Source organism: Pipra filicauda, unplaced genomic scaffold (genome assembly GCF_003945595.2).
Source record: "Pipra filicauda isolate LSUMZ 115617 unplaced genomic scaffold, ASM394559v2 scaffold261_size1826302_pilon, whole genome shotgun sequence".
Classification (NCBI taxonomy): domain Eukaryota; kingdom Metazoa; phylum Chordata; class Aves; order Passeriformes; family Pipridae; genus Pipra; species Pipra filicauda.
The window spans coordinates 993,450-1,021,427 of NW_024104378.1; the positions used below are offsets into that span (position 1 = coordinate 993,450).

General features: G+C 40.5%; 2 protein-coding genes across 6 annotated transcripts in view; one reads left to right on the forward strand and one right to left on the reverse strand.

Annotated features, from left to right (window-relative positions):
• The window catches only part of SNX14 (sorting nexin 14), a 51,749-nt gene extending 48,824 nt beyond the window's left edge, over positions 1-2,925 (forward strand). The window contains exon 28 of one of the 4 annotated variants that reach the window (XM_027710170.2): positions 631-823. In XM_027710170.2, the coding sequence (XP_027565971.1) occupies positions 631-669 (39 nt within the window). In that variant the 3' untranslated portion in view covers positions 670-823. Of the gene's footprint in view, positions 1-630 lie in introns of all 4 variants that reach the window. The other 3 variants (XM_027710168.2, XM_027710171.2, XM_027710169.2) reach the window with 3 other exon arrangements.
• NT5E (5'-nucleotidase ecto) lies at positions 1,474-27,978 on the reverse strand. 2 transcript variants are annotated; one of them, XM_027710173.2, is made up of 9 exons: positions 27,179-27,978; positions 22,470-22,692; positions 17,371-17,559; positions 12,700-12,897; positions 11,115-11,266; positions 7,874-7,982; positions 6,932-7,081; positions 5,167-5,367; positions 1,474-3,486 (listed from the first exon to the last, which is right to left on the reverse strand). In XM_027710173.2, exons 1-9 carry the CDS (start codon positions 27,734-27,736, stop codon positions 3,329-3,331), a joined length of 1,938 nt encoding a protein of 645 aa, XP_027565974.2. In that variant the 5' UTR covers positions 27,737-27,978; the 3' UTR covers positions 1,474-3,328. The 2 variants fall into 2 exon arrangements, with proteins under 2 accessions (XP_027565974.2, XP_027565975.1); XM_027710174.2 differs by having other exon boundaries at positions 27,159-27,434.

Sequence of the window (27,978 nt, forward strand, 5' to 3'; positions counted from 1 at the left end):
AAAACTGAGCATCCTGGAAGTTTTGTTTCAAGCACTGCTCCTTTGGCAGAGAAAACTGCGATGGGAGAAATGGGAAAATTGTCATTAGCAGGGATGTCCATCTGCTTCCACTCTTGAGATTGGTATCTCAAAGGTATTTCCTGCTACACGTACCAGCGCGGATACATGCTGGATCACTTGATGTGTTTGATGGCAGCATGTGTAAGTGAGCAAGGTCGAAGGATAAGAGCCGAAAAACTGATACAATGTGCAGGCAGTCCCTTGGAAGCCCGTCAGACAGGATGCAAGGAAAAGGACAGCTGAGAGGGGAGAAGCATTCCTAGCAGAGGAAGGAAAGAAATCCACTTGAAAAAACATCGCTCCACTACCATTTCCAGAGCAGAAAACTACTCTGTTAAGAAAACTGTATTTAGCAGTTAGGAGTGGGAGAGGTGGAACTTCCAGAGGGAAAAGAAAATACCTATTTTGACAAATAGTATTAAAACCCAGTAGCCGTCCTTTCTCTTAACTCTGGTTTCAAGTGGATGTTTTCAAATACCATTAATGATTGCAGCTCAATTCAGTCTTTTCTGTGTAAATATGCGTTTTCAAACCTAGAAAGTAAATTTTTTCGTCCTTATTGTTTAACAGGGTCCAAAGGAAACGAGCTCTGTGTCAAGTTGGATGTGAGTGAAGGGACCTTGCTGGACACCCAGTAGCATCTGCTGTGCACTTTTGTAATGGACATGTGACATTTTAACCTTGCCTTGTATATTTTCTTGTAAATAACATAAAATTTAAGTTCTAAAAAATATCTTTATTCAATAAAGACATAAAAATTTAATATCAGTTGCAAGTAAATAAAATATTTGTACTTTTTGTTTAAAATTTGTTTTAGCTGTTACCAGTAAAAGTCAAATTAATTTCCCCCAAATCTCTCCATGTGTGAAATTACAGAATGACATTAAATAAAGCGGCTCAGAGATCAGCCAACTTACGCTTTACCAAAAGAGCAATTACTAGATGTCTTCCTTAAAGGATATGTAGAAAAAATGTTTGGAAGAAGCTGTAGAATGCTCTCGTTATGTTATTTTTAACTGTCTTTTAACAAATCTTACTATTTTTTAGAAAACCGAAATTATGGAATTGAATCTGTTGCATACAAATAATCTCAGAACTATCTTTGACCTTTATGCTCTCTGTGAGCATGGAAAATAACATGTAATTTAGTCTATTTAATACATGACCTTTAAATCTAAAGCATTCTTGAAGTAATAATGGGTGTGAAAAGTGGTTTTGACTTTTACCTTAGCCTTTATTTTTCTGCAGTTTCTTACCTGGGATTACCTGACATCTGGCATCCCAGGATGCAAGTGTGTTCACAGCTTTTTTTAAAAATTTATTCCTATAAAATTGGGTGGAAGATTTTTCCTGTAAATCTTAATTTGTTGGCCCAGCCTTTATAAAAGAGACTTTGAAATGGACTTTCGTGTGTGGATTTTTAACAAGTTTTACTCACAGAACAATACAGCGATACTTTAATAGGCATTCCTCAGTTTTTACTTTCAGACAATACCCATTTTCTCCTTCACTACAAACCAACCAATCTAATGCAGCGTTGGTGTTCTTTGTCAACACAGTTTGTGCTATCTGTCTGTATTACTACTGCAAACCTTTTCCTTCTCTTTGTCAAAGGAAGGTAAAATTGTTATTTCTCTTCTCTCTGGCTATGCCAAAGGAGTTGTTACAACTCTAAAAATTGGTGCGCAGGTAGAGTTTGGTCCATAAGTGCCCTCTCTGTTACTGGTTTTATGTTGATTTGGGTAAGACCATTCTGTAAATTAACTACTCTTAAGGGCTGATATCGGCAAACCATCAATGCCAGGGCATAAGAAGTAGTGTGTAAAGGTCAGTCATCGTTTGTTGTCGTGTTGCAGCTGTGTAGTCCAGAGCTTTTCATGCACAACCTCTCAATGTATGTGGAAATGAATGAGATCTTGAAATTTAAATATACTGAGTGTTTATCTTAGTGCACCTTCTCCTTGAAATCTGCAGATGCAGTGAATTTAAGAGCCAAGTAGCTTCAGGGTTGAAAAAGAGTGTAGTGAGCTTTCCAGAAAAACAAAGCGGGTTTATTTAAAACACTGATAATCAGTTTAAAATAGCATTGAACAACATGAAAACACATTGATGGCAGAAATCCCAGTGTGAATGAACTTAGAAAAATAATGGTTGTTTGCATTCATTTATAATCAATCACTTCTTGATAAAGCATCAGAAGTGTACACTTAGCATTTAGTCTGATTTTTGATTTCATACTCATTAGCCTGTATTTACAACTGTATTTTTTTAAACACAGCCTTCCCATAGAAAAGATGGGCTTTTGAGGTATAACCACAGTTATCATAAAGACAGGTTATGCTGTAGAAAGTCCCATTACCTAGCTTTTTCCAAAGGATGCCACAGTGCTGCAGGAGTCAGTGCCTCTATCTGACATTCTCTGAGAATGTTGCTGATACAGAGTAAGAGGCAGGAGTCCTGTGCTTTGTTCTTTTGGAAAAGGTAAAAAATCTAGCATATTTATATGAAACACAGTCATAGATTGTGTTCTTGCTCTAGACACAGTCCCCAAACTGGTCATATAAAGAATGAAGAATACTCAATTTGTTAAAATTTATCAAAATCAAGCTTTCATTGCATCCTTTATTAATGGAAAACATAAGTGAGATGGTGCATCTTCAAAAGTAAAACAAACTTTTTTAAAATTGCATGTTAAATGGGCCTCATGATTTTAATGGCACTGACTTTAATCCAGCTCTTTCAGATATTGGTGTAGGTATGATAAATATGACTGGAAGCAAAGTAGAAATATTAGGTTTGAATACCTTAACCCTGAGTGGAGATCAATGAAAGGAATATACACCTATAATAAATCCATTTCTAGAAGTTTGTTTGCATTACTGGAATCAGGTTCTTAACTCACTATCTAAGGCATCTAAAAGAATTTGACAATTTAAAAATACCCCATTACAATTTGTCATTGCTTTATGATTGAGCAGTAGGTATTCACTGGCACTTTGCTTCTTAAAACCTCAAACCGAATTGCAGGTACCTGTTGATTCAAACCAAGAAAAGTCATGAATTCTCCCCCCTCGCTCTGCACGGAGTGCTTTGATGCACTACCAGATAAAAGACAATGGATTGGGCTGCTTACTGCTAACATGCAGCAACCTCACTGCTCATTCATTGTAAGGTGTAAGAAAAGAGGAAAGAGAACAGTTCTCTTTTTGATTCATCAGCATCATTTCTCCTCCTTTCTTCCTCCAAACAAAAACAGAGAGCGCAATAATCAAGTGTGCAAGAATGTTGCAGTGAACAATGCAGAGATCAGGGTAAGACTTGCTTTGTGAAGACTTCCAGAAGAAAACTTTATTCGACCTTCAACTGCTGGGTAAACTCTCTCCATTCTCTGTAGGTAGCGGGAAACAACCTCAATATCAGGTTCACCTAAACAAACAAACATATAAAAAAGTGTTTTCTGCAGCAGCCAAGCTCTTAAGAGTTCTTTAAGAACCTGTCTAAAATTGCAGTTTTAGCTCAAGTTTTAAACTGTTTTCTATGGCTTGCAATGCTTAATCAGTACACATTGAGACAGCGTAGGGGTGTGGGGAGTTGTTTCTTATGCACAGAAAATCATCTGTGGTGGTTGTAGCCAGAATTTTTGGTAGCAACTTGTATTTTACAAAATACAAACAAACAAAAAACTTCTCATTGCATTGTCTGTCTTGTTTTGTATCTGTTACAATGCTAATTTCCAGTCAGTTTTAGGTAGATGGAGATAGTGCCCTACCTGTTTGGGTAGAGGGCTGTAGACTTGGCAAAGCTATCACTTATACCTTCTCAAATTTAACTTTACTTTTTTTGGAGGAATTTCTAGTCTGTGCGCTGCTGTGTGCACACAAAGTATAACGTGGAGTTTCTGCAGTGGAAGACCCTCTTCAGTAGCTGCTGCCAGCAATGTCGCAAGCCCCATCTGATCCAAGCTCTTACAATCCTAAAGTGGAGTCCTCAGTCTTAACAATAGTTACAGTTTTACCCTCTTGCTATACTGAAAGAGTTTACAAGAACCTTACAAGTTGTTCCCTTTCATTACTCCTAATGATTTATCTCTCTGGGTATTTATTTCTGCATCCATGGATATTTACTGAAAACTACAGCCTCTCCAAATTTACAAGCTGTAGGCTGAACTTGATTTAAAATACCAGTCCTACCTGTGAGAATCAATTTTAAATTGAAATACCTGCAGAAATAAAAAACTAGTCTACAACAAAGGTCCAAAAGGAAGATTTTTTGGAGTAAAAGTGTGTTTTTATCATCCAGAAGCAGGACATACAAAATTAAAGTTTGGCAAAATGTAGGTGTGATCTTAGAACATTGGTTTTGTTTTTTTAACACAGCATTACATTCTTGTAATCTCAACATTTTAGTTTAGTCTTTATTGAAGATGGACATGTCGGTTGTACAAATGCTGAATTTCTAACACTTCACATGCAACTTTAGGGGACCTTAACACAGCATTATAAAACGCTTCCTTTTTGCCTCTCTGGCATGGTGTCTGTAGCACCTTGCAAACTGCTGCCTGCAGGACTCCCGAGAATCCCAGTGATTCTGGATGGGCAGGCTAATTCCTGCAGAGTAGGTTGTCATCTTTCCCCTCACCCTGTGTTGCTCGCCTGAGCTGCGTGTCCTTCAGCAGTAGAGGTGATGATTCTGTCTTTTGAATACTTGTATACAGTGGAAATTGAAGGTCTAAAGAACCTTTCTCTTTGATTCATTGTTCAGTAATGAGTACAAGTGCACAGGCAGTACAAAGCAGTACGCAATAAGATGTATTCTCCATGGTGCATTTTTTGCTTCTTTTGTGGTTTATCATGATCTTAGAAGTGCTCTTTGAGCACTGCTGTATTGGTAAGGCTTAGTTTCACTTTGAAACTTGTGATTTAACTGAAAAAGTTAAAAAAGTTGCTGGCTACAACCAAAACCAGAGCTGTCAGATTAGAAGCAAATTTAATCCAGTAAAGGCAAGAAGTCTGAGACCAATACTATAGAAAGATCTTTTAACTTTTGGGGATTGTTTGTCTGCTACTCTATTAGTGCCCATACTGACCATTACTGCATCCCACTTACCTTTGCTGTATCCCATATTTTTGTCTTTCAGCATATGATAGCCGTCTCCTCCAAATAACATATAGGATGGAAGAGTCACATTGTATATTTCATCCATGTGGAGTGGGATGTAGGATGGGACTCGGCAGGCTGTGCAAAGCACTTCTAAGCTAACAACTCTGCTTCCTGGGGCTCTGGAAAGATCATAGACCACATGGATGCCTACAAAAATACACGTTGGGATGTCACTTTTTGCAGTGCCTATTGAACATATAGGGCTAGAAGCAGCACCCTCCCTCATCTTTAGCTGATTCTTTGCATTAGTTTCTGTGACTGAGAGGTTGTATTGCTCTGAATTACAGTTAATGCCCTATTTCTTTGCACACTACTCAACTTTTATACAAGAAAATTCAAGAGAATAAGAATTGCTGAAGCACTGTCTCACCTCAGTTACTTGTCTGTTCTCATCACTACTCCACAGAAGGAAATTACTAGTCATGGGATTAAGATACTGCAAGATAAAAATACCTTCCCTTATTTCTGTAGTCACATGCTTTCTCATTCCCCTGGCTGGTTGGCTGAAATTACTTTTTTTAAAGCCAGCCAGCCAGCCTAACTCGGTGGCTGTTATGGGTAATGGGTACTGTACTGAAAATAGAAAGCCAGGCCAGGGCTTTACTTTGCGGTTTCTGCTCGCTGTATGAGGAGCAACATTTCTAGTTGTGAGCCTTCCTTGATCAAAGCTTGGGGAGAGCCAGGCCCCCAGATCAGCATTGCCAAGAATCTGTAGATCAGGAAGCCACTAAAGCTCATCCAAAGCACAGAGGCTCTTCCAACCCTGGCTCTCTTCCTGCTCTGGATCTTCTGTCCTGAACCCTTTCCAGAGCTACTGATTGTCCTCTCTTTCTGTGAGGAGGCAGCAAGCAAAACTTGCTTTACCTTAGTGGTATCTAAAAATGTGGTAACTTACTGGTGAGAGTGCCAGACATGGGTTGTGTCTGTGGCACATGAGGGTTCTAGATCACATGGTGGGGGTAGTGCCCCCATCAGTGGCCTGTGTGGGGGGAGAGGCATGGTTGGGGGTTGGGGGGAATGTATTGGCCCCTACCCTTGAAGTTTAGCTTTTCTGTTATATAAACAATAAAATCTACATTGCATCACAGAGAGACCAGGAATAAATATGACTGTAGCCTGGTACACATCTGGGTAAACATACAGAGAGCTGCAATTCAAGAAATAAGTAGGTTTTTAATATTAACTGGTCATTCATAAAATATTTAGTAATTCACTGGAGCAATTCCATAGCCACTTGGACAAACTCTGAAACTGTCAGCAATCATTAGAGAATTGCACAAAATTATTTTGGTAAACTGACATTTGGCAATAACCGGCATAGCCATCCAGTCTGGGGTTTCAGGTAGGCTGCCAGTGAAGAACTGAAAACTGGAGTTTGTTGTAGCTATTTCTGTGTTAAAGCTACACTAAATTATATCTTCCTCTAGTTAACTGCAGTGTTAAACTGATGTCATTAGGGGTTCGGGAACCAGCTTGGGAACACTGTCTCTGCTGAAGGGAACAGAGGTGGCCTGTAGTGTGTGCTGCAGTGTCTCAGTTAAACATACACAGGATAAACAGTGTTAGCTGGCCAGCATGTACAAGACACAGAGCTAAGATATATGGCCAGCTTGACTTCCATTCTTAAAAAGAGGCTCCCAGCTGTAATAAACAAGGCTAACAGGAGGGATAGCTGGTTTGGAAAACCAGAAGAGAAAAGAAGAAAACATACCTCCAACCTGCAGCAGCTCTCCACTCCCTCTTCCATATCTATGCACACTGTGCTCAAAAGCTTCTTTCAGAGTGGAGCCTTTTACCCTTACCATATCAAAACGACCTCCAAATGGCAAAACAGACAGCAAATCTTCCACAGTAATGCTACCTGGGGGAAGGAGACTTTGTTTACTTCTTGCTTGTTTGTTTATGTGTTTACAGAATTATTTTAGAATTGTTTAACAGTAAGTTTTTGACAAGGAACATGACAAATGCAATTTAAGAAAATGAGGGCAGGCAGAGGTGAGAATCATATATATCATATCCCAATCAAAGAACCTGCATCTTTTATCATCCAGTAAGTATCAAGACCAATAAATCAGAGTTTGATTTAAGTGCATGTTTTGCTATTCAAACAATACTACTAAAAGAGATGACAAACTACCAACCTAAGATGAAGAAACACAGCTTTTCCTACTAGGTCAGGCCAATTTTTCCAATTGATTGAGATTTACTGAAGTAGTCCTACAGAAAGATTTAGGTAAACTGAAAAAGCTTTTGTTTTCAGGTTTCATTTATGTGGTATCAGGAAAATAAAGAGTGTTAAAACCTTAGCATTCAGAAAAACTCGGAATTTACTTACTCTACAGCAGACTACAGAAGGCTCCCAGCAACCATACTGGATGACCCTGTACAGTAGGAGGTCTTTATTCCAAGGCAGCAAAGAGAAAGGGAAATTATAAAAAGCATTGTGTACAAACAATGCTAGATACTTCTATCAATGTCAGCCTGAGTGCAGTTGTGCTCTAATGATGTATAACCATTTGAGAAAGTTTGAAAACACTTCCAAACGCTGTGCTAATCCCATTGGAACAAGGCCATAACTAAAACTGTGTCCAGGCAGGCATCACTTGATTCCTTCTGCTGATAAAGTTGCCATTCATCTTGTAATTTTACGTACCATTAGTGCTCTGTTCATCAATGGGTGACCGTATCCCACCTCCATTCAGGATGCACATTGAAACGTGGTTCCATGATTTTTTATCTGGACGCCCAACATTTTCATAAAGCTACCAAAGGAAAATGTATGAACTGATTTTATCTTCAGTTATTCTAAGCTCTGGAAATTTACACCAAAAAAAATCTGAGACTGAAAAGAGATAGAAAGGTTTTATATCTTTGACATTAACTTCAGCACCATTGTAAAACAGTTATTAAAAAACCCAAATAAGTATTTTGCTTTTTAAAACTCTCCCCTAGTCTGTGTGTCTATATCATGGCCAGGGCAGGCCAGCTGAACAAAGGAAAAGTGATTTTTTGATTCCAATGACTGTAATAAAGACAAATGATTTAAGCATATTTGGAGAACTGAGAAGGGAAGAGGACCTTAAATATTAGTGTACATTAAAAACACATAGGAGAAGCATAAATTAATCTAGTTCTCATATGTAGCAGGGAATTAAGTTTTTCGGCTTCTCTATGGTTGGCTTTTAACATTTGGAATAGTCTTGGCATGTAGAACAGTGGAGGAACAGCAAACAGGCATAGTAGATCAGAAAGTCTCTGCACAGCAACATCTCCAATGGTGGCAAGGCTCTGGCAAAATACAAGAACAGGATAATATTTGCTTGTGACATCCTAAGTAGTAAAGAAAGTGGAGACCAGGTATTCATGCAGCTGCATAAGGATGATAAGCCTACGGTGTTAATTCTCAGATATAACTGAGTAAAACAGGAAAAGGCTGAGAAAATAAATTAGGATAATGGAAGGGATTGACTGGTTTCCGTACAGCGGTGACTATAGTCATGGCTCTTCAGTCTCACAGAGAGAGAAATACAGGAAGCACGTGACAGAAGCCTATACAATGAAGAAGACGTGGAGGATGGATAGTAATCTGTGTGTTTTCTTGTTTCAAAAACGATAAAAAACTAAGAAAGATTTGGAGAGAGTAATGAGGATGGTCAAAGACACGGAAAAGCTTCTGAACATAGAATGATGAATGTAGGCTTGGACAGTCTGACCTGGTAAAGAGATAACAGAAGGAAATATTTGAGAAGCCTATAAAGTCAGGAGTGATGTGAGGGTGGACAGGGACCAAGTGTTCCAGTGCAAGGACCACTTGACCTCCAGCAGTTATCCAGCCAGTGGGAAGCAGCAGGCTGCACACCAACAAGACCAAGGTCCCTGCAGGATGTGCAGGTCAGTGGTGGAACACCCTGCTGCCAGCTGTTGTGAAGGCTGAAGGAAGGCAAAGGGAGATGGGGCAAATTTGGAGAAGTTACGGTTGAGCTAGTAAATATCAAGAGAGCACTTCTGGCTTGGGGAATCCCTGAGCTGCAAGCTGGTGGGAGACACAGGCAGATCTGAGTACAGCAACTCCACAGGTTTGTCCAGGATTATGCTCTTCTCCCACCATCCTCACTCAGTCACTCTTGGAGACAAAACATTGGGATGGATGATCCTGTCATTTGTTGTTGGTGGGTCACTTCTCTGCTGCACCCCTATGCAAAGTGTTTGTAATCTCTGGTTTGCAGGTGTGTGGATGCTTTGTGCCTTCAGCTTAGTCATTAAGGCCAGATCCATGCTAACGTTTGTAACTAATAATCAAAGAATGGATTCCAACTTCCCAGCCCTGAGCAGAGGCAATTAAAAAGAAGAGCTCACAGTGCTGTTACAAATTTCACAGCCTTTTCACATTTGAGTTCCTTTGAAGTCCTTTGTAAAATGCCTGGGCCTACCAACCTTTTATTCTGAGATTTTGGGCTACTGTTGGAGACGCATCATTGAATTAAATGGATCTCTGTTTTGATCTAGAACAAACATTCAATCAGCCTTCTACAATTCTCAAGCTCTCAATTTCTCAGGACAACTCTAAATATTAGAGGTCGTGGAACAGGAGGGTCTATTTTTTACCTTCATACCCCTGAACACATGTCAGCAGACAGGAAAGCAAGTGTAGAACTTGCCTTGGTAAGGCAAAGGACATGAAGAGACATCAATGTATCTATCAAGAGACATCTAATGTATCCTGATGACTGCAGGTGGTTGTCTAGAGACATGGATTTAACTAAAGTAGAATTTGACGTCCCCTAAGAAAAAATGTATGGCAAGAAATTCTACAGACTTCTGAAAGATTACACAGTTAATTTCTTTAAGCTGGAAAAAGGCCAAGACATTTGTTCACATTTTTTCAAATAAAAATATTTTAAAGTCTAGCAGAAAGAAAAAGTAAGGTGCTGCAATTCTAGTAGAACCGCACGCAGAATTCCCAAATATTAATCTGATTTGGAAATTAGCCGTTGAACTGAGAAATATTTGAAGGATTACAATAAAAGCAATCACAAGGGCTGGATAAATAGCTTTGGGGACATATCTAAATGAAAACTCATGATTATTAATTGACCCTTGACTTTGTGGCAATACTGCAGGACATTTATGGCAAAGCACATTTTCTGGAAAATTTCACATTAGTCAATGTTTTTCCCTGAAACACCCAAAGGAAATGGTGCTGATGCGGGGCAGCAAAGCAATCAAAACCATGTAGTTTAAAAACTGGAAGTGACTTCTCGTAAAGAGACTTTCTGGTGTTCCGGGACTGTTGAAGTCCAGCGGTACCTGGCAGAATGCTGCAGGGGCTGGTGGCTCCTTCTGGGCTGGGGTGTTCTGTGCCCGGCTGTGTGTGTGGCCTTTCCCCCCGCTTTGCTTCAGCAGGCAACTTTTGGGCTTCTCAGAGGGACAATTCATATCAGCAACTTGGCAGAAAACTACCCAGATTTTTAATCCGTGCTTGTGCATTAAAGTGGCAGCAGAGCCCAGTGAGTAATGAAAGGGACAGAGGGTAAATGCCATGAACAGGGGCCCAGAGTGGGGCAGGAGTGAGGCAGGGGAGCTGAGCTCTCCTTTTTTAAGGAATGGGGTCTTAGATCAGAATACCATGTCTCTTAAAACTGCAGCCTCAGAGCCAGCTGTTAACAAACTGTTCTCTTTGTGAGGCTATACACAAAGAATAAACTGCTCCTTACTTTATACAGCAAGATTCATTATAGCCTTGCTTCTGCCAGGTCTTTCTAGGGTCGTGCTAGATGTGACAGTATTGAAAAGCAGCACAGAGCCCATGTGGAGATAGTTTGGAGGCTGGGAGCATTTCATCTGATACCTCTGGATTAACCCCTTAATTGCTACTTGTGGTGGAAACATCTTACCACAGCATCACAAAGCAAATTTCCCATGTTACATTCCTGGAAACGGCATGCTTGGCTTGTACCATTCAGGTAAACATTAGTTTTTCCAATCTCTTTAGAGTAATTCCCCAGGTTTTCTCTCCATTTTTCCACTTCTTCTTTAATGTGCTCATCTATAAAGTAAAACAAGTGTAAAATAAGCATCACACATATCTCACTTCAGTGAATACAAACCTTAGGAAAAAAACCGAACAAACTTGTTCATGATTCTAAAATGTTACACTTTCCCTAAAGGATTCTCAATCAAATGACATCTATATTCACTTCAAACAATGCCTGTAAAGGGAGAAGGCAGGATGGGACAATCAAGTGAACAAGCTAGTCCTGTGCCACAGCAGGGTTATCTCCTCTGTAATACTTTCAAATACTTTTGCCCAGTCCTGTTCTAACCTCTGACTGATGGGGTTTCTAGTACCTACCTTGACAAGTGAGAGAATTTTTAATATAGAAGTGAGGTTGGTCTTTATTTGACATCATATTTTTTTCCCTGTTTGTAACTTCCTCCCTTTAACATTGTGCTAAAAGGAAAACTAGTTCCAACATCAATGTCAAGGAATAAACCCTTTATAGAAATAAATTCTCTATATAAATTCATCTGTCTGTCAGGTGCAAATTTAATTATTTCAGGAAAAAAACAAAGATACTTGTATATATGGACAGATATCACAACTATTTTATATCGGCTATTAGTTTTAATCAATTTGCTTACATGTGTCAGCAAGAGCATCATTTATAAAATGAAAGCACTGATGTGTCTGAATTTTTACTTTTACTGACATCAGAGAGAATGTAGACTCTTTACATCATCTCATTACATTAATAGCTTTCTGACAATAACACAGTAAATATCTGTGAACAGATAATTTTTAAAGGATTTATTTTACAAATACTCAGGTAGAACCTAGAAACTCTTACAAAAGCTCAGAACTTCATACAGCAAACACTGGAGAAGAAACAAAGACTAGAGAACCCGCCTCACGTAATTACAGAACTGACAAAGAAACAGGTAGCAGAGCTCAGATAGAGTTACAAACAAAAAGCGACAAAGGGGCTCTCCTCCACCCAGTTCTTTGAATGTTTCAGAGCTGAAACACTGAACACACTTAGCACTGAAAACAAGAAGTCATGGGTTTGTATATTATATTTGCACATTGGCAAAGTATTCCAAGTTTTTTCTGGAACATTTCCACTTTCCCATATTGCACTAAACTCTGTTTTGAAGAACTCAGCCACTGGCAAAACAGTGTAAATTAGTCCTCGTAATCTTTTAAATCATAATCACAGGACTAGCTAAAACTGTATTCTACAAAATGGTAAGGTAGTGTATCACCTGAAATCCTACAAAAGGACTTTCAGGGATTTTAAATAAATAAAAACACACCCTGAATATGTGCATATTCAACTGTAACACAGGCTGAACTCTACACAGAAGAGAACAGCAAGCTCAGGAAGAAAGCTGAATTCTTCTTTGACATTGTCTTTAACATAACAAGACTTGAATTGTAGCAGAGTGCTGCAGGCGAATTCAAATGTCTAGTCCACATACCTTCAGGGATACTGCTGTCCAGCAAAATGGGGTTCCCAACTGCTTCCACTACATTTCCTTTCTTGTCAAATGTAACATTTAAATAACCAAGATATTTCCCATAAGCGTAAGCTTGTACTACTGGCACCTTCCTCCCATCATCTGAGTCAACCATGAATGGATATGGGCCAGCTGGCACTTCAGTAGAGGGTGGGGTGCCTGCATGGAACAATCGTGTAAAGTGAGTGTTCAGCTTATGGGAACTTCAAGGAATTATTAGAATGACATTTCAAATGTTTCTCAGCCTTAAAAAAAACAGATAGGATATTAGGCAGAAATGACAATGAATGCATTGGATGACAAGCACACATTTGATTGTTCAGTTATTTCATAAGAGACAATTTTGTTTTCAGGACGTGAACTGGAATAACTGCCACAGTGTTTTTCAAGTTGAGTGTGACAGCACAGTCCTTCATGACATCATGTCACAGCAGTAACAAAGGAACTTTTCATTCCAACCACTGCAATCTAAAACTCTCAGTAATGCAAACATACCAGCCTCTGGGTGAAAAGTTTGTTGAGCCTTCACACTACTTTATTCTGCATCAGATAGAAAATGAGAATCTTAGTAAAACATACATTGGACTTGATACGAAAAAGTCTGAACTATTTTTATAGTTAATATGCAGTGAGAATGCCTACAAGCAGTTGCATGAATTTGTGCATACAGCCAACCGATTTTTTTTTCACTAGATGGAACGGCCTACAAAATTTCAGACAGGCTGCAAACCATCCACAAAAACAAACTTCATTAGCATTAGAGTTCCATGGTCATGGTTTTAAAACTCTTATCAACCTGCAAAGTCTGAAAGGTGATTAGATGTAGGACTTGGAAACTGGTGGATTAAAGCAAGGCATTATCTCAGCTCAATTGGCATAGGTTACCATAGGATTTAAAAACAATATAGTGGGGAGAAGAGGCAAAGAAAGCTAGAACTACACAGCACAGCTCTTGTCTCAAGGGTACCAGCCTTCTCCCTGTCTCCTTGACAGTAAAATCTGAGTGGTATCTCTCCCTGCTGTTATTCCTGTCAGTATTTCTACCCCACTATCAGGGAAGAACCAAGGTTGGGCAGCTCTGAGAGGCATCACGTGCTGCATGGCAGGCCCCACTACAGAGCCCTCTCAAAGCCTGTTGCTTCCTCCTGTCCCAAAGCTGGTGGCATTTCCCATCCATTTGCTGGTGAGAGCTGGAGTGCCAGTGGGGTGGCAGCATGGGGGAGCAGGCGTAGAAAATGTGGATCCAGAGGAAAGCAGGCTCCTTACTTCCACTGCTCACAGAACAACTTGTTTCCTTCGATTTACAGTAATTTACGTAATATGAAATCCTAAGATAAGCAGCATGACAAATGTTCCTTCAAGAACTCCAATATGATTCATATTTTGCTCTAATCCCTCCTTGTCTCCAGGGAGAATGGCTGTAGTAAACTGCAAGTTGAACCACAGTTACCACAGAACTAGTTTTCCTACTTTCAGCCTGGACAACAGAGTGGTAGAACCACTTAATTATTCATTTATTTTGGGAAGAATTTAAGAAAACCTGTAGCTAATGAGAACTCTACAGGCTTTATGCATGCAAATGTGCCTTTGGGGTTTTTGGAACTGAAAAAGGAACTGGTTTGGATCTCTTGCCATTCTGTAGCCATCTAATGAGCAAAGCATTAGAAAGAGAAAGTTATTGTTTCTGATCATCGTTTTAGTTTACATCAGCTTTGTGTGGTAAAGTGCTTGTCCAGACCCTTACTCATTTCTTGCTTTCTGAAATAATTTCTGATACTGATACTTCCTTGCAGGATTAATTACCACTATGATATTATTCCATTGTAAGATAGATATATTTCTTCTGAAATGCAAAGACCTTTCAGTACCTCTTATCCCTGAAGAACACAGCACTAGAATTCATGCACCCATGTCAGTCAAAGTGTGAGGTGCTGTTTCATTACAAATGCACAAACTCATGCTGGGTAACAGAAGAACCTGTAACACTTTTCTATCTTCTTACCCTGCTTTAGCCAACACACTGCATTTTCAGAGCATCCATTCTGATCAAAACCAGAAATTAAACTGCTCCAACCCAAAACTACCATTACTGTTTGAACAAGTTCTACAAATCCAGTGTTGGCACACCTGAACAAGTCAAGACAACATTTGCCATATAATCTGAGGATAAACCAGAGATTGGCAAATGTCTTACAGACAGGTTGGACTAGTCCAACATTAAGCCCTCACATAAGATATCTCTGTGGAGGTAATAAATTGGCATGGGCAGTATGTCTCTAAACCTCCACGACAGACAATTCAGCTGACATTCGGCTGACCAGCTGGTACATCTCCACTTAGACTAAGCTGAAACACCCTCCTAAATTCTACTGCCAGTTATTGATTACACCTCTTGATTTAAATGAGAGCTTATAGGCTTCATATACACACACATAGAGACACTTCAATTTAAGTGTTTTACTCTGTAGGGAAATCACCTCCACAGACACAGCTATTCCACTGTGAACGTTGGCTGATGGCTTTGACTCAGCAGGGAATGGTTCACAAATGCACTCATGATGCTCCTGAGTGGATTAGCATGTGCCTCACAGCACTTGGAATAAAAATTATATGCTCAGATCACTTTCTAGCAAAAATCATATTTTGACAAAAAATAAATATATATATATATTTTTGGTGTATCCCCTAGACATTAATTCCTTTTTATTTTTCTTACCTTGCCAGTATTAATAAAAAAAGTTAGACAGTCTTGTTTTGTCAAAACACTAGAGCCCTTGGAAAAGGGACCAGAACTCACTCCCAGCTGAGCTCTTTATCCCAAGGGCTCCAGAGTCTCATGCTATGTGCTCTCTCTGGCCTTGTGAATCTTGGACAGCTTCAAAGGGGGGGGATGTTACAGCTTGACCTAGTCCAATCTGACAACAGGGTACTCTCTAGGATGACAAGAGATGTGCATGTGAACTACAGATCTAGACAGGATATGACCTCAGATAACTCTCTGGAGCACTTCAGATCAAATTTCAAAATTGTGACAAGTGCCACCTCTTTGGACCACACCCACTATGCCTACCACTATGAGGCATAAACTCTCAACAGGCATTGGCCAAAAATTCCACTGTGTAAATCCACAATGAATGCACACTTCGAATATGGCACGTATCCTTGGTTTTCCCATCTCAAAAATAGTTCGGTAAAATTGCAGACTGCACACAGATGGTCTCTGCAGGATGTGCAAGTCAGTGGTGGAACGCCCTGCCACAGGCTGCTGCAAAAGTTGAATGTAGTTAGGAGGAGATGGGGCAAGTTCAGGAAAGAAAAGTTTCAGTGGAGCTAGTAAATATTAAGACACCACTTCTGTCTTAGGGAGTCCTTAAAATGCAAGCTGGTGGGAAGTGGGGGCAGATCTGAGTAAAGTGTCTCCACAGCCTTGGCCAGTCCCCTCACCCTTCCCCTTTGGTCACTCTTAGAGGCAAGATATTAGGATGGTCGGTCCTGTTGTTTGTTCCAGTTTGGCCACTTCTCTGCTGCACCCCCATGCAAAGAGTTTGTGACCTCTTACTTGTAGGCAAGTGTGTAAATGCTTTGTGCCTTCAGCTTAGTCATCAGGGTTATTCCCTGAGGTCAAATTAAAGAGGTATTCTGATATGCTTAATGTGTAACTGTGGCATGCAATTGTTTCTTTTTAACAAGTGGGATAACAAAAGGTGAGAGCCCAGATAAGACAAAAAAGGCATGAGAAACAGAGAGGAGATGAATAGGGAGAGGAGAGGATAATGGACAGTGCAAACGTTTTAAGTGTTTAAGTTCTTAGGGTACATGGTGCTATTCCCTGGGAAATTTTTCTGAAAATTACAGAAAGTTCCCATTGTCTCAATGGGAATCAATCAGTTATTGAAGTTTCTGCTAAATTTAATGAACTTAAAAAACTGAAGCAAACAGAACAACAAAACAGCCATTCTTTTACTTGTGTCCTTACACACTGGCACAGGGAAGGCAGCAGTGCTGGGGAAGTTGCTGATTACAGGTTTCACCTAAAGTAGCATTACTGCAGGAGAAATCAGATCAGCAATGTTTATCTCTAGAATAACATCTACCTCTAGAGAAAAGAAGAATAAGTTCAGAGATTAAAAGAGGGACTGAAATGTACAGAGGAAACTTGGGAAAAGTGTTTTAATGGCAGGGTAATGGAGACTTATGAATATAGAATCAGATTCTAGACAAAACTGATGTTGGTACCGTTTTGGAAATCTTTTAAGATTGATTTTTCAGGTTAAGTCACATACCAGTTTAAAAATAGACATCTTATTTAGTCCATTATAGGTGTGAGCTTGAAACAGGTACAGTATGTTTAGCATTAATTTATCAGTGTTACTACCTTTGCTCCTCTGTCACACTTTGTATAGTTCACTTTGAACATCCACAGCATTAAGGAACCTTTCAGTGAGTTATGGTACTTTGTGTGCACAGACTGTTTTGAATTTGTTTCTTCCATGGAAATTATGGATATGTACCAGCTATGAATCTGGCTGACTGCAGCCAGCAGTAAACAATATTGGTGAAAGTTCTCAGAGTTTAAAGAGAAACAGTTTCAGCTTTGCTTTAGAAGTAACATTTTAGTAAGAAGTAAAATACCTGTGTAAAGAAACGTGTTTGTATGTCCTCCAATCACAACATCCACTCCTTTCACTTTTTGGGCAATATTTTTGTCCACGGTAAAACCAGAATGTCCTAGTGCAATTATTTTGTTCACTCCCATAGCAGTAAGTTTATTCACTTGCACTTGCAATGCTTCAATTTCATCTTCAAAGATTATATCATCCCCTTAAAAAAATAAATTATAAAGTACCTCAATTACTAGTTAAAAAAAAAAGTAGTTGATATCAAATAATAGTTTGCATAATTAATGGAACTTTGAATGTCAGTGGCTTTCAAATGTCCTTAGTTGGTTCAAACTCCTGATCTGATGTTCTTGAGTCTTTCAGGAGCACCTGTGTGCTTAGACTAACACAACATTCCTGCCCCAAGCTGTATGTACTTGCATAGACTAAATAAGTTGTAACTCCATGAAAAATTCAGTGACACCAAATATAGGATCAAAAATTGAATGGCTTTTATTATTTGAGTAGAAAAAGGAAACTATGTCAGTGTTTGCACATAAACATTGTATTCTATTGTAAAACTTTTTTCTTCCCAAACTGCATTTCTTTGAGATCTTCTATCTTCTCCCAAGTTAAATCTCTCTTTCTTTTTACTCCACACTCATTTTGTTCTTTCCCTTATCCCCCATCCCTGAGGTTTTAAACAGCAGCTTCTTCAAAGTTCTCCACTAAACTCTGAATTGCCTTTTTATACAAATTATCTTGCCTAATGTGAACCACTCTCAGTAATACCAATACAGCACAGCACATAATCTGAAACACCATCCTCAAACGAGAACAAAAAGAACAGAAAGTCTGGAAAGGAGAGACCTTTTCCAAACCACAATGTTGGGAGACTCTCAATCTTTCTGCAAGGTTTCTGTGCATGCTGAAATTATTCTAACATGACAAACAGTTACACAAGCACTGGATGAGCAGGTGCTTTTATCCTGGGCACAGTGTTTTGGTTTGCACAAAAAGACTTCCTATGTAAGAAGCTAATTTCTTTGACAAAGTTTTAAGAATAGAGTTTAAGAACAGAGTCGACCAACTGTAAACTTAAACTTTCCGCTGAAGACAACTGAGTAACATTTCTACCAATTTCTCCTCTACCTAATTCCTCTCCTTCCTGCAGAATTTTTTGATCAAACCATTTGAAATATGCCTTTAAAGTCAAAAGATTTTCATAACAAAGGGAGAAGTGAAGCAAATTTGCAATCCACTGCAATATGTCTCAGGAAATGAGAAGGAAGCTGCTACAATGGAAGAGATAAAAGAGGGTTACATAAATTGGTTCACCACCACACCCATTGAATAGTTCTTTTACTGCCAGAGGGAATATCTGTACTGCACATTGCAGAGTGAATTGTGCGGTGCATCCCCACATTTTCTTCCTGTGGACCTCTTCTTAGAATTAAAGAGTCATAAGTTAATTGAGGTTGGAAAGGACCTCCTGGGGCCACGTAGTCCAAAACTCACTCAAAACATGAACTCAAAGCCAGATGAGGATGCTCAGGGTCTCATCCAAGCAAGCTGAAATTCCACAATCTCTCTGGGCAACCTGTTTAATGGCTTAACTGCGCTTACCATGACAAATTTTTTCCTTACGTCCCATCATAATTTCCTGTGGTATTACTTGAGCCCATTGTTTCTTGTCCTTTCTATTCCCCTCTGTGAAGAGTCTGTCCCTGTCTTCTCTATAAACCCCCTCATGCCAGTGGAAGACTGCATTTGGTTCTCTCCTAGTCTTCTCTCTCCTGCCTGAAGGAGAACCCCTGGCTTCAGCCCCAGTTTGTACATTCTTGTCTGCAACTTGAGGCCATTTCCTCTTTTCCTGTCACTTGTTATTTAGGAGAAGAGACTATCCCCCATCTTGCTACACCCTCCTTTCAGTAGCTGTAGAGAAAACATGTCAAAACAAACCAACCTACTTTCATAATGAGGGGGAAAAACAAGGCCTCTCCCATGCCAATAAACCTGTCTCTCTCCCAGGACTGTTATGGCAGGACACAGGCAGACCAGAGCTGCAGCGGGTCGTCCCAGTCCCACTGCCAAACCACCCTCCCACCAATTGTCTGCTGTCCACCTTGCCCTCAAAAAGGGAATTCTGCTTGGGGATGCGGGGACTCCTTGCATCCCCTCTCTGTGACTTAGTCATAGTATTTCACACAGCTTTGTATCCTAATCATCTCAGCCCTTAATGTAACTGGATGAAATGGGCGAGCAGGTTCGAAAGTTATACAGCAGGAGACTGTAAGAGTAATTACACAATTCTCAATTCTCTAAGAAAGCAATATACTGTTTAACAGTCATCTGTGCATTTTTCGAAACAATCTGAATTGAAATAACTAACTTATTTAAGAGTTAGTTATTGCTCATGTCAATATTCCACTTCTCTTTCAAGGTATTAAATTGATGTTACATCCTCTTCTCTTTTTAGATGAGGTAGAGTTTCAGAAAAAGCATCCAAACTGTGCTACAAATGAACAAAGAAAAAGAATTGGCTGCTTGTTAAAAAATTACGCAAGATAACCAGAATAAAGTGGAATAAATGGAATTTAAAACTCAGTTTTTGAAAACTCTGCCAAGTTGATAGTTTTAGTAAATATTTTGCTGTCCTTAGGGTAACAGAGTAAGCAGCTCTTGGTTTCAACCTTTTACAAGAAGACGGTGGACCAAACATCATTGCAGAACTAAAGGAAGTGAGCTGCTATCATCAAATACTAGAAAGATTGTCTTGGGATTACCAGCGCAGAGCAAAGACATAGACAGCTCTGTCTATGTGCCAAGTTATGTGCAACTCTTGCAGGACATGGAAAAACTGGCTGGGCATTCAGCTGAGATAGCTATATGTAGCAAAACAGAGAACTTCAGATAAACTGCCAGTTGGCTGTAATCTATAAATGTGTTTCCCATCCCTATGGTTTCCAAAAGTAACATTTACACTACCTTAAGCAGAGACTAATTGTTCCTTCCCAATAGAAAAACTGAGATTTAAGGACTTTATACGCTGTTCAAGTCTTTTGATAACTGTTTTCATCAGACTACGAAAAGTACAAGTTCCAATTTCATAGTTGTGTGAAAGTTATCAAGATTTAACAATAGAAGAAATCACAGTCACAAAATACATCCATGGAAAGTCATAATGTAAGAATTCACATGTTTCAGCATTTTCAAGCTTCCTGTTTGCCTTGAGAATGCCCTAGAGAGTGTACAGCATGCCAAAGTAGACAAAGGCTGAGAAAACTGAATCATCTGGAAGAAGTGCGTAGAGATAAGCAAGGTGCTGAATTTAAAATTCACATCTCTTATTAATTGAATTAAGGAACTAGGTTGATAATTATTTAGCCACTGACCCATCTCTGACTTGATTTTATCAGTCTGAAGGATTGCTAGGTCATGGGTGATATATAGTCACTGAGCTACATTAACATATCCTGAATTCACCTTTTCAGATCTTCCAAAATGTTCCTCCACACACTGAGAAGGCAAAGCAGAAGATTATAAAAACTCTGATCACTATAACTGTTGCTGTTAGAATTTGCTCTGCTTGTTGCTCAGTTACACAGTGGGATATACTTAGCTTAGGGATATTTCAGCTCCATCTATGGAGCTAACAAGCCTTCCCTTTTAACACTGCCTTTTTTCTAGCTGTGATCTCCATTACAATGTCTCAGCATACTGAGGCATTGGATATGATGTCTAAATGTTATTGGAAATATCTTCAAATGCTTCACAGAATCACTCCAACACCATCTGGATTTTCATGTAGTATATTTACTTGCAAGAAAGTTAATTTGATGATATCACCACACCAACAGAGTTGCTTGGAAGAAGGGCAGCAATACATTTTATTAATCCCTGATGAAGGACTATATTGGCTGTCTATTATTCAAACTCAGTGTGGTGTCAGATGATATCTACCCTCATGCCCTCAAGTACAGGTGAAATTCTATTGCCTACACAAAATACAGATCAATTTTCTTTTTTTATCAGAGGGAAAAAAAAGTAGGAACACAAAACCATATTGCTGCAAAATAGAAGTGAGAAAGAATTCTATTCAGATCGCAGACATCTACTTCTCGACAGTTTAAACATACAACATTGGAACTAAAAAGCATAGAAGGAACAGTTTTATATTTTAATATTTCCTCAAAGTATTGAACATTCCTTTTGTCAGGAAAACCATGCACTATTTCTGTATTATTAAGACATGGAAAGAGAAATAATAATATTAAGTCCCTTTTTGCTGCGAAAATGTTTTAAACCAGTGCTTAGGGCATCCATACTGCAAAACCCAGGGAAGAAAGTCTGTTTTTGTCAGAGAGGGCTGAGCTTTGAGCAGGCAGTGACTCATATCTCCTACAGCTGAATTAAATGTGTTTCTCATTCCAGTAGATCGTTTTATTTTACTAAAAAAAAACCCAAAACAAACCCAAACAAAACCCTCATCAAACCAAAACCCCTGAAATGTTGGAAAAAAATAGTTAGAAATTGAGAAGTCTTTTTCCTCATCAATTCTAATTTTACTCATGAATGAAGCAATTGTGGTAAAAGCTGAATGGGTGTTCCTTCTGTAGTCCAATGCCTGCAAATATTTTGAGAGTCTAAAAACATCTTGGGCAACTTTTGCTTCAAAAACACACATGAAGTTCTCCTTGTTTTTAATAGGGGCATGGAGGTATCCAAGAGCAAAATTTCAACACAGAGAAAAATGTCACATTTCATGCTAGAGACAAGCTGTATTCATGTCTTAACTTTTGTTTAAATGGATAAATAACAACAAAATATCATAGAATATAATTTTAAAAACCAAAAAACCAATAAAACCCCCAAAGGCCCCACAGCTCTCTTGCAATCTCATTGACCTTCTTTTACTCTTAGATATAATCCAGGTCTATATGAAAATGGCTTTTAATGTTAACAAGCTTTCTTGAGGTTAACAATCAGGTAAAGTTGAGTAATACAAGTAAATACTGATAAAACAACAAACTTCTCACTTTTCAACTGAAAACATTAATCTTTGGATTCAAAAAAGTGGGCAAGTAACAAAACAGTAACAAAGGATTTAAACATATACTAAAGGAAACATACCTGGTTGTGAAAGAAAAGAAGTTTCCTGTGTAGTGTAGCCAACAATTCCTACTGATTCTGAGTCAAAATGAACTATTTTAAAAGGATTAACATATTTCATCATTTCATTCCCTAATGGAGTTTTCCCTTTAATATTTCCACTCAGGACTGTAAAATTAGCATTTTTAAGAAGAGGATCCAATAATCCACTCACACCTTCATCGAACTCATGGTTACCCAAAGCCTGAAAAAAGCAAGAAGAAAGTATGAGACCCTAACTCAAATATTCAGTCTAAATAGTCTCATAAATTGTATACAAGGTATATTTGAGAAAACAAAGTCTATTTCTAGGGAAGAAAACCCTAACTTGTCTAAACCAGCATAGTCCTGTTGCTCATGAACACAGAAATGCTAGATAGATAGATATAGATAGATAGATAGATAGATAGATTTAGATTTAGGTTTTTGCTTTGAAGACTCTCTTACATCAATAGAGTCAAAATCTAAAACCTATCTAAGTGTTTGTAACCATGTACCAGATTAAAACCCACTAGTTTTTCATCCTGTAGATGCAAGAAAGAGGATTAACAATAACCACAAAGGAAAACATGTATTTTGTGTATGGAAAATACATTGTTTAAATGTAGAAGGAGATGTTAAATGTCAATTACACTATTTTGTTATCTTTAAGTATAAGTGCATTTTAAGAGTTTTGTGCTTGGACTATGGTTTTTAAAACACATTTATTATGCATTTAGTAAAGGTTCTTCTGTTCATTAACATGGAACAAGAAAATACCACTTCAGTATCATCAACATCATTACCTACTGGAAGCTCTAAATTTATCAGTTAGGGAGAAATCCACAGTGGGTGTGTGTGCACACAGGCATGTGCATACTTAGCACTGTGAAGTGCCAAGACTGTCCAGTTTATTTCTTAGCAAGGTAGTGCCAGCCAGATGAGAATATTTAGTTGTTCCAGGTTGGTTAAGCAGATGAAAAGGGACTTATCTTGAGAGAAATTTCTCCTAGCTGCCCCTTTTTCATGCTCAGCCTAAGTTGCCACATGCCTGTGCCCGCAAGTTTGGTGATAAGCCAGCAAAACCTCCATTTTGCAGAAGCACAATATACTCAAGGACTCTGTAGCATATTTAGGTGTTAGTGAAGGAAAAGATGAAAAGATATCTCTACAGAAACATGATAACAGTGTAACTTGGTACACAATAACCATACAAGTTTTCAGGTGGCAGCTGGAGCAAAGCATATAAGAGCTGTTAAAGCCAATGTGCCAACTCTTCCAGGCAAAAATGTGCTCAGAATTTCCCTCTGAGATTAAGTTGAGAAGGTCGCATTCATCATCTAAGGTTTGTATACTGTTCTGTTCTACTTAGGTAAACAACCTCTGCATGCTTGCTCAAACTGTTATTCACCAAGTGGACATATTAAGCCTGATCACGTTCCAATCCAACTAGAACCCTGAGGCAACTACAGGCAAGGAAGCTCAGTATTTCAATCAACTGATTGTCTCTCCCAAAAGAAAGACACTGCCAAAGACTCACGACTCCTTTTATCCTCACAGGCAGGTAGTTAATGGCCCTGTGGAAAAAAATCAGTATCAGCAGTAACTTGCATTGGAAATCAACTGCTCCTGCTGACAGCTAGCGAGAACACTACTCACACCCCAGGGAAAGAGCCAAATCGTTTGCATGCTGCTGCAGCAATTTTCCAAAAGAACCAAGAACTATCTTCAAGAAAATCCTGACTTGGGAAGACACAATGCTCTCCAACTACATTCCATTTCTAACCGTATTCTAATTGCAATCTAATTTGCTGTTAAAAATACAAATTAGGAAAAATAAAAAAGAATGACGCTCATTTTAATGCTTTCCGGATGTTCTGAAAAGATATCCATGGACAGGTAGAGCATATCAAAATGGTAACAAGCTATTTCCTTTTGGCTGATGCACATGCCTTCTGCTCCTCCTAAATATACAATTAAATCCCAATCAAAAAGATTGCAAATTAATTAAGAAATTGAATTAGATATAACTGCCACTAGTTTTTTTGGAGGAAAAAACCCAAACAACCCAACCAACTTATGAAGCTTTGTTTCTCTTGGCTTTGTATCTTGCATTTGGATTATTTCATGTCCATTAGGGTACAAGCTTTGATCCAAAGTTTTCCCATGGTGTAGGTGGTTATAAAGTCTCTTGTTCATGAGAAATCACTGATGGCTAATAATATAGTTTTATTTTTGATGCAACTCATCCTTTGGAGAGGAGGTTGTGGATCATTTTGGTTTCCTATACTCTACCTAACTATCCTTACACCCAGAGCTTCTTGGATTCTGTACCTGTGCCATATCCCTTCACCAGATCTGAATTCGTTAGCCAATGTAAGTGTAAGTCACAAGGGGAACTAAAGAGAAATATTCAGGAACACAGCATGTGATTATATAATCCTCCGTTTCACAAGAAGCAAACCTCAAAATATTTATAAATCAGGATACAAATTAACAGAAGGATGTAACTTAAAAGTAAAGCTAGAAGACTTCCATCATCCCTCTAGTTACTGCCTTTGAGGTATTTAAATTGGATTTTAGTCTTAATTACACCAGAAAACAAGGCTAGTGCCAAGAAAAATTTTGGAAGGCAATAACTAGCTAAACAGGAGAAAACAGGCTGGAGGTGATAACAGGCATAAATGAGAAAAAGGCAAAATTAAAAAAGGAAATTTCTCGGAGCAAATCTCTAACACTTCCAGGCTGCCATAAATCCTCCTATGGCTCCTGCCTGCATCCTGTAGCAACTTTTACGATTCATGCTCCCTCCTTCATCCTGTTTGTAATCCTACTCCTGTATCTCACTTCCAAATACTTTTGTAATCCCCACCCCTTCTGTTAGGGATGTGACTTACCAAATTTTGCTTAAAGAAACACTAGCTCACCCTTCTGCAGCGTGGCTCTTACTTTGCTCCCTGTGCCCCCTCAGCCACCATGGTCTGCAGACAAAAGAATCCAAACAAATCCTGCAGCACTGCTCAACACTCAGCATCTGTCCTCAGGCCCTTTGGTAGCAGAGAAAGGTGCTAAAGTTTCTACAGCTTATGATAGAATTTATCCTGTCCCCTTCTATTCAAGTTATAATAAGCAGCACCTCCACAGAGAACAAGTGGCTGACTACTTCACCTAAGGCATTAGCATCCAGCACAAGCCTCTGGCTATCTAGTATGGTGTGGGTTTATTTTTAAAGCTTATTCTGATGAAAAAGCTCATGGTCTATCCTAAACCAGATGCATCCTACATAATGTGTTTCTAAAACTGAACACTATTTCAGCACTGCTGATTTTGCCTGAAAGAATTTCTCCTTTTGACATGATCACGAACTGTACAGGCTCACAGGCTGCCCATGAACCAGTTAAACCAGCACACACAAGGCTGAGAAATGACAGACAGCAGAAAGGTTTGGGAAGAAATGTAGGAAAAAACACCTCGAGCTATTTCTACACTGCAGAGCCATAAAGTGCTCCCCAGCTCTTGGTGACGATGAGTCCTAAATGCACATACTCCTTCCCATCACCATTGGGAGGAAAAACCCTGTTAATGTTAGATTTACAATTAAAAACCCGTTCATTAGGCCATGTGAACAGGGAGCAGTACCCTTCACAGACCTGTCTGTCTGGTATGAAGCATGTTTGGCCTAGGAAAGTGCACTGGGGCATGCTTTTCCCTTCCGTAGCTGTTCTGAGGCAGAAAGAAGAAACACGTGAAGTCATTTTTACCTGGGAAAGTGCAGTCCTTTCCATAGAAAGCAAAAAAAGGTGAAGACAGAGAATCTGATATGCCCAGAAGATTTTCCCCACAAACCCTCAATTGGGATGAAATAAATATGCAGTCACTCTCAAACATAAGTTTAATCTCTCACCTCCTCTCTAGGGTTGTACACAAGCAAAATAAGCTACTGCCCTGAGACAAAAGATTTAAGGGCATGGAGCGACACCCTCCAATCTCAGCCTCAAATTCTACCTTTCTCTCAGCACTTGGACCAGAGTAAAGATACAGCACTGGCACAGAGAGCTCCCTCGCCGACGCCCTGTTACAGTCTCTGAGCCACTTGCACACAACCTCTTACACCCTGTCATGACCACAGCTCTGGTGGGACTGGACACCAGGGATTGATGAAAACTAAAAATCCTCACCCTTTGAAACAGCGCTGCCAATATGTGCCATCTGTCCCTCCCCACCGGACGGAAGCTGGGCAGGCTGCGAGCCTCAGGCAGGGTTAACTCCTCCGCCGCAGATCAGACTCCTCGCCTGGCTTTTCCTGGGGTCATTCCCGCGTTTTGTCAACCCCTCCCCAACAGAACCTGTCCAGCCCCCTGCCTGTCCCGAGCCCCTGCCTCTCCCAAGAGACAACACTCTGTGTAGCCTTGTCATCACCTCCCGGTTTGTGGCTGCCTGTGAGGCTTCCAGCTCACGACTTAATTCGGCCGGGAGCCCGTCACCTAGCACATCCCTTCCCTTCTTCTCGCTTACCTCCTCGATGCCTTTGGCCACGATTTTAGCATGACCTACAGAATTTTCTGATGCAGCGTTAGGCGTTCAAAGAGGCGGCAATGCAAAAAACCGGCAGCGGGAGAGGAAAGGCAGGAACAGACCCAGCACCCAAGGGGAAGGAGGGAGCAGCCCCCCCCCCCCAACCGCACCACTCACCGTCCCCCGGCCCGCTTTACCATGGCATCGTAGCGCAGGAGGTTCATGAAGTGGACCGCCTCCCGGCCCTTGAAGCGGGAGAACCACACCGTGCCCTGGTACTGGTCCCCGGCGTCCAGCAGCAGCACGTTGGGGTGCGCGGCCCGCTCCGCCGCCACCCTCGCCGCTCTCCGCGCCACGCCGCCGAAGCATCTCGGGGCATCCCCCGCACAGCGCCGCGCCCCCGCGCCCTGCGCCTCCACCCGCCCGTGCACGTCGTTGGTGTGCAACAGGGTCAGTCGCAGCTCCGCCGCCGCGCACAGCCCCGCCGTGCACAGCCACAGCCACGGGGACAGCCACAGCCTGTCCGCACGCCCCGCCATGATGCGAGGGCTGCGCGCCGCTCCGCGGGACCGGAGAGGGGGCGGCCACGGCGGGGAAGGAAGGACGGGACGCGCCGCTTTTTCGAGGCGGGGAGCGGGCGAGCCGCCGGGGGCACCGCTCAGCCTGCGCGCCGCCCCGGGGAGCCGCCGGCCCTGACCCGCCCGCGGCCAAGCGCTGCCCGCCCGTCGGGCGCGGCAGCCGCAGGTGCTCCGCATCTGCTGGGCGTGTGCGAGGGCTTGGGGCGGCTGCCCGGGGCTGCCGGCTGTGTGCCGCCCGTCCTCAGGGCTCTCCGGGTCCCAGGCAGTGTCCTGCGCCCGCGCACGTTCCAGCCCTCGCTGTCCCGTCTGCACCACCGATGTCCTTCACCCGAAGACAGCTGCTGTCGGGCTGGAGACGGGCTTTCAGCCGGCTGCTGGAGGTCAAATGGGATGAAAATCCAGCTAGCAGCAAAAGGACA

Excerpts from the sequence above, each read along its gene's own strand:
- NT5E (XM_027710173.2), bottom strand. The coding sequence starts at position 27,736 with ATGCGGAGCACCTGCGGCTGCCGCGCCCGACGGGCGGGCAGCGCTTGG. Across the intron at positions 22,693-27,178 it reads TCCTGCGCTACGATGCCATG|GCTTTGGGTAACCATGAGTT; the intron begins GTAAAGCGGGCC and ends TGCTTTTTTCAG. Across the intron at positions 5,368-6,931 it reads AGAGCTGCTGCAGGTTGGAG|GCATCCATGTGGTCTATGAT; the intron begins GTATGTTTTCTT and ends GTATTTTTGTAG.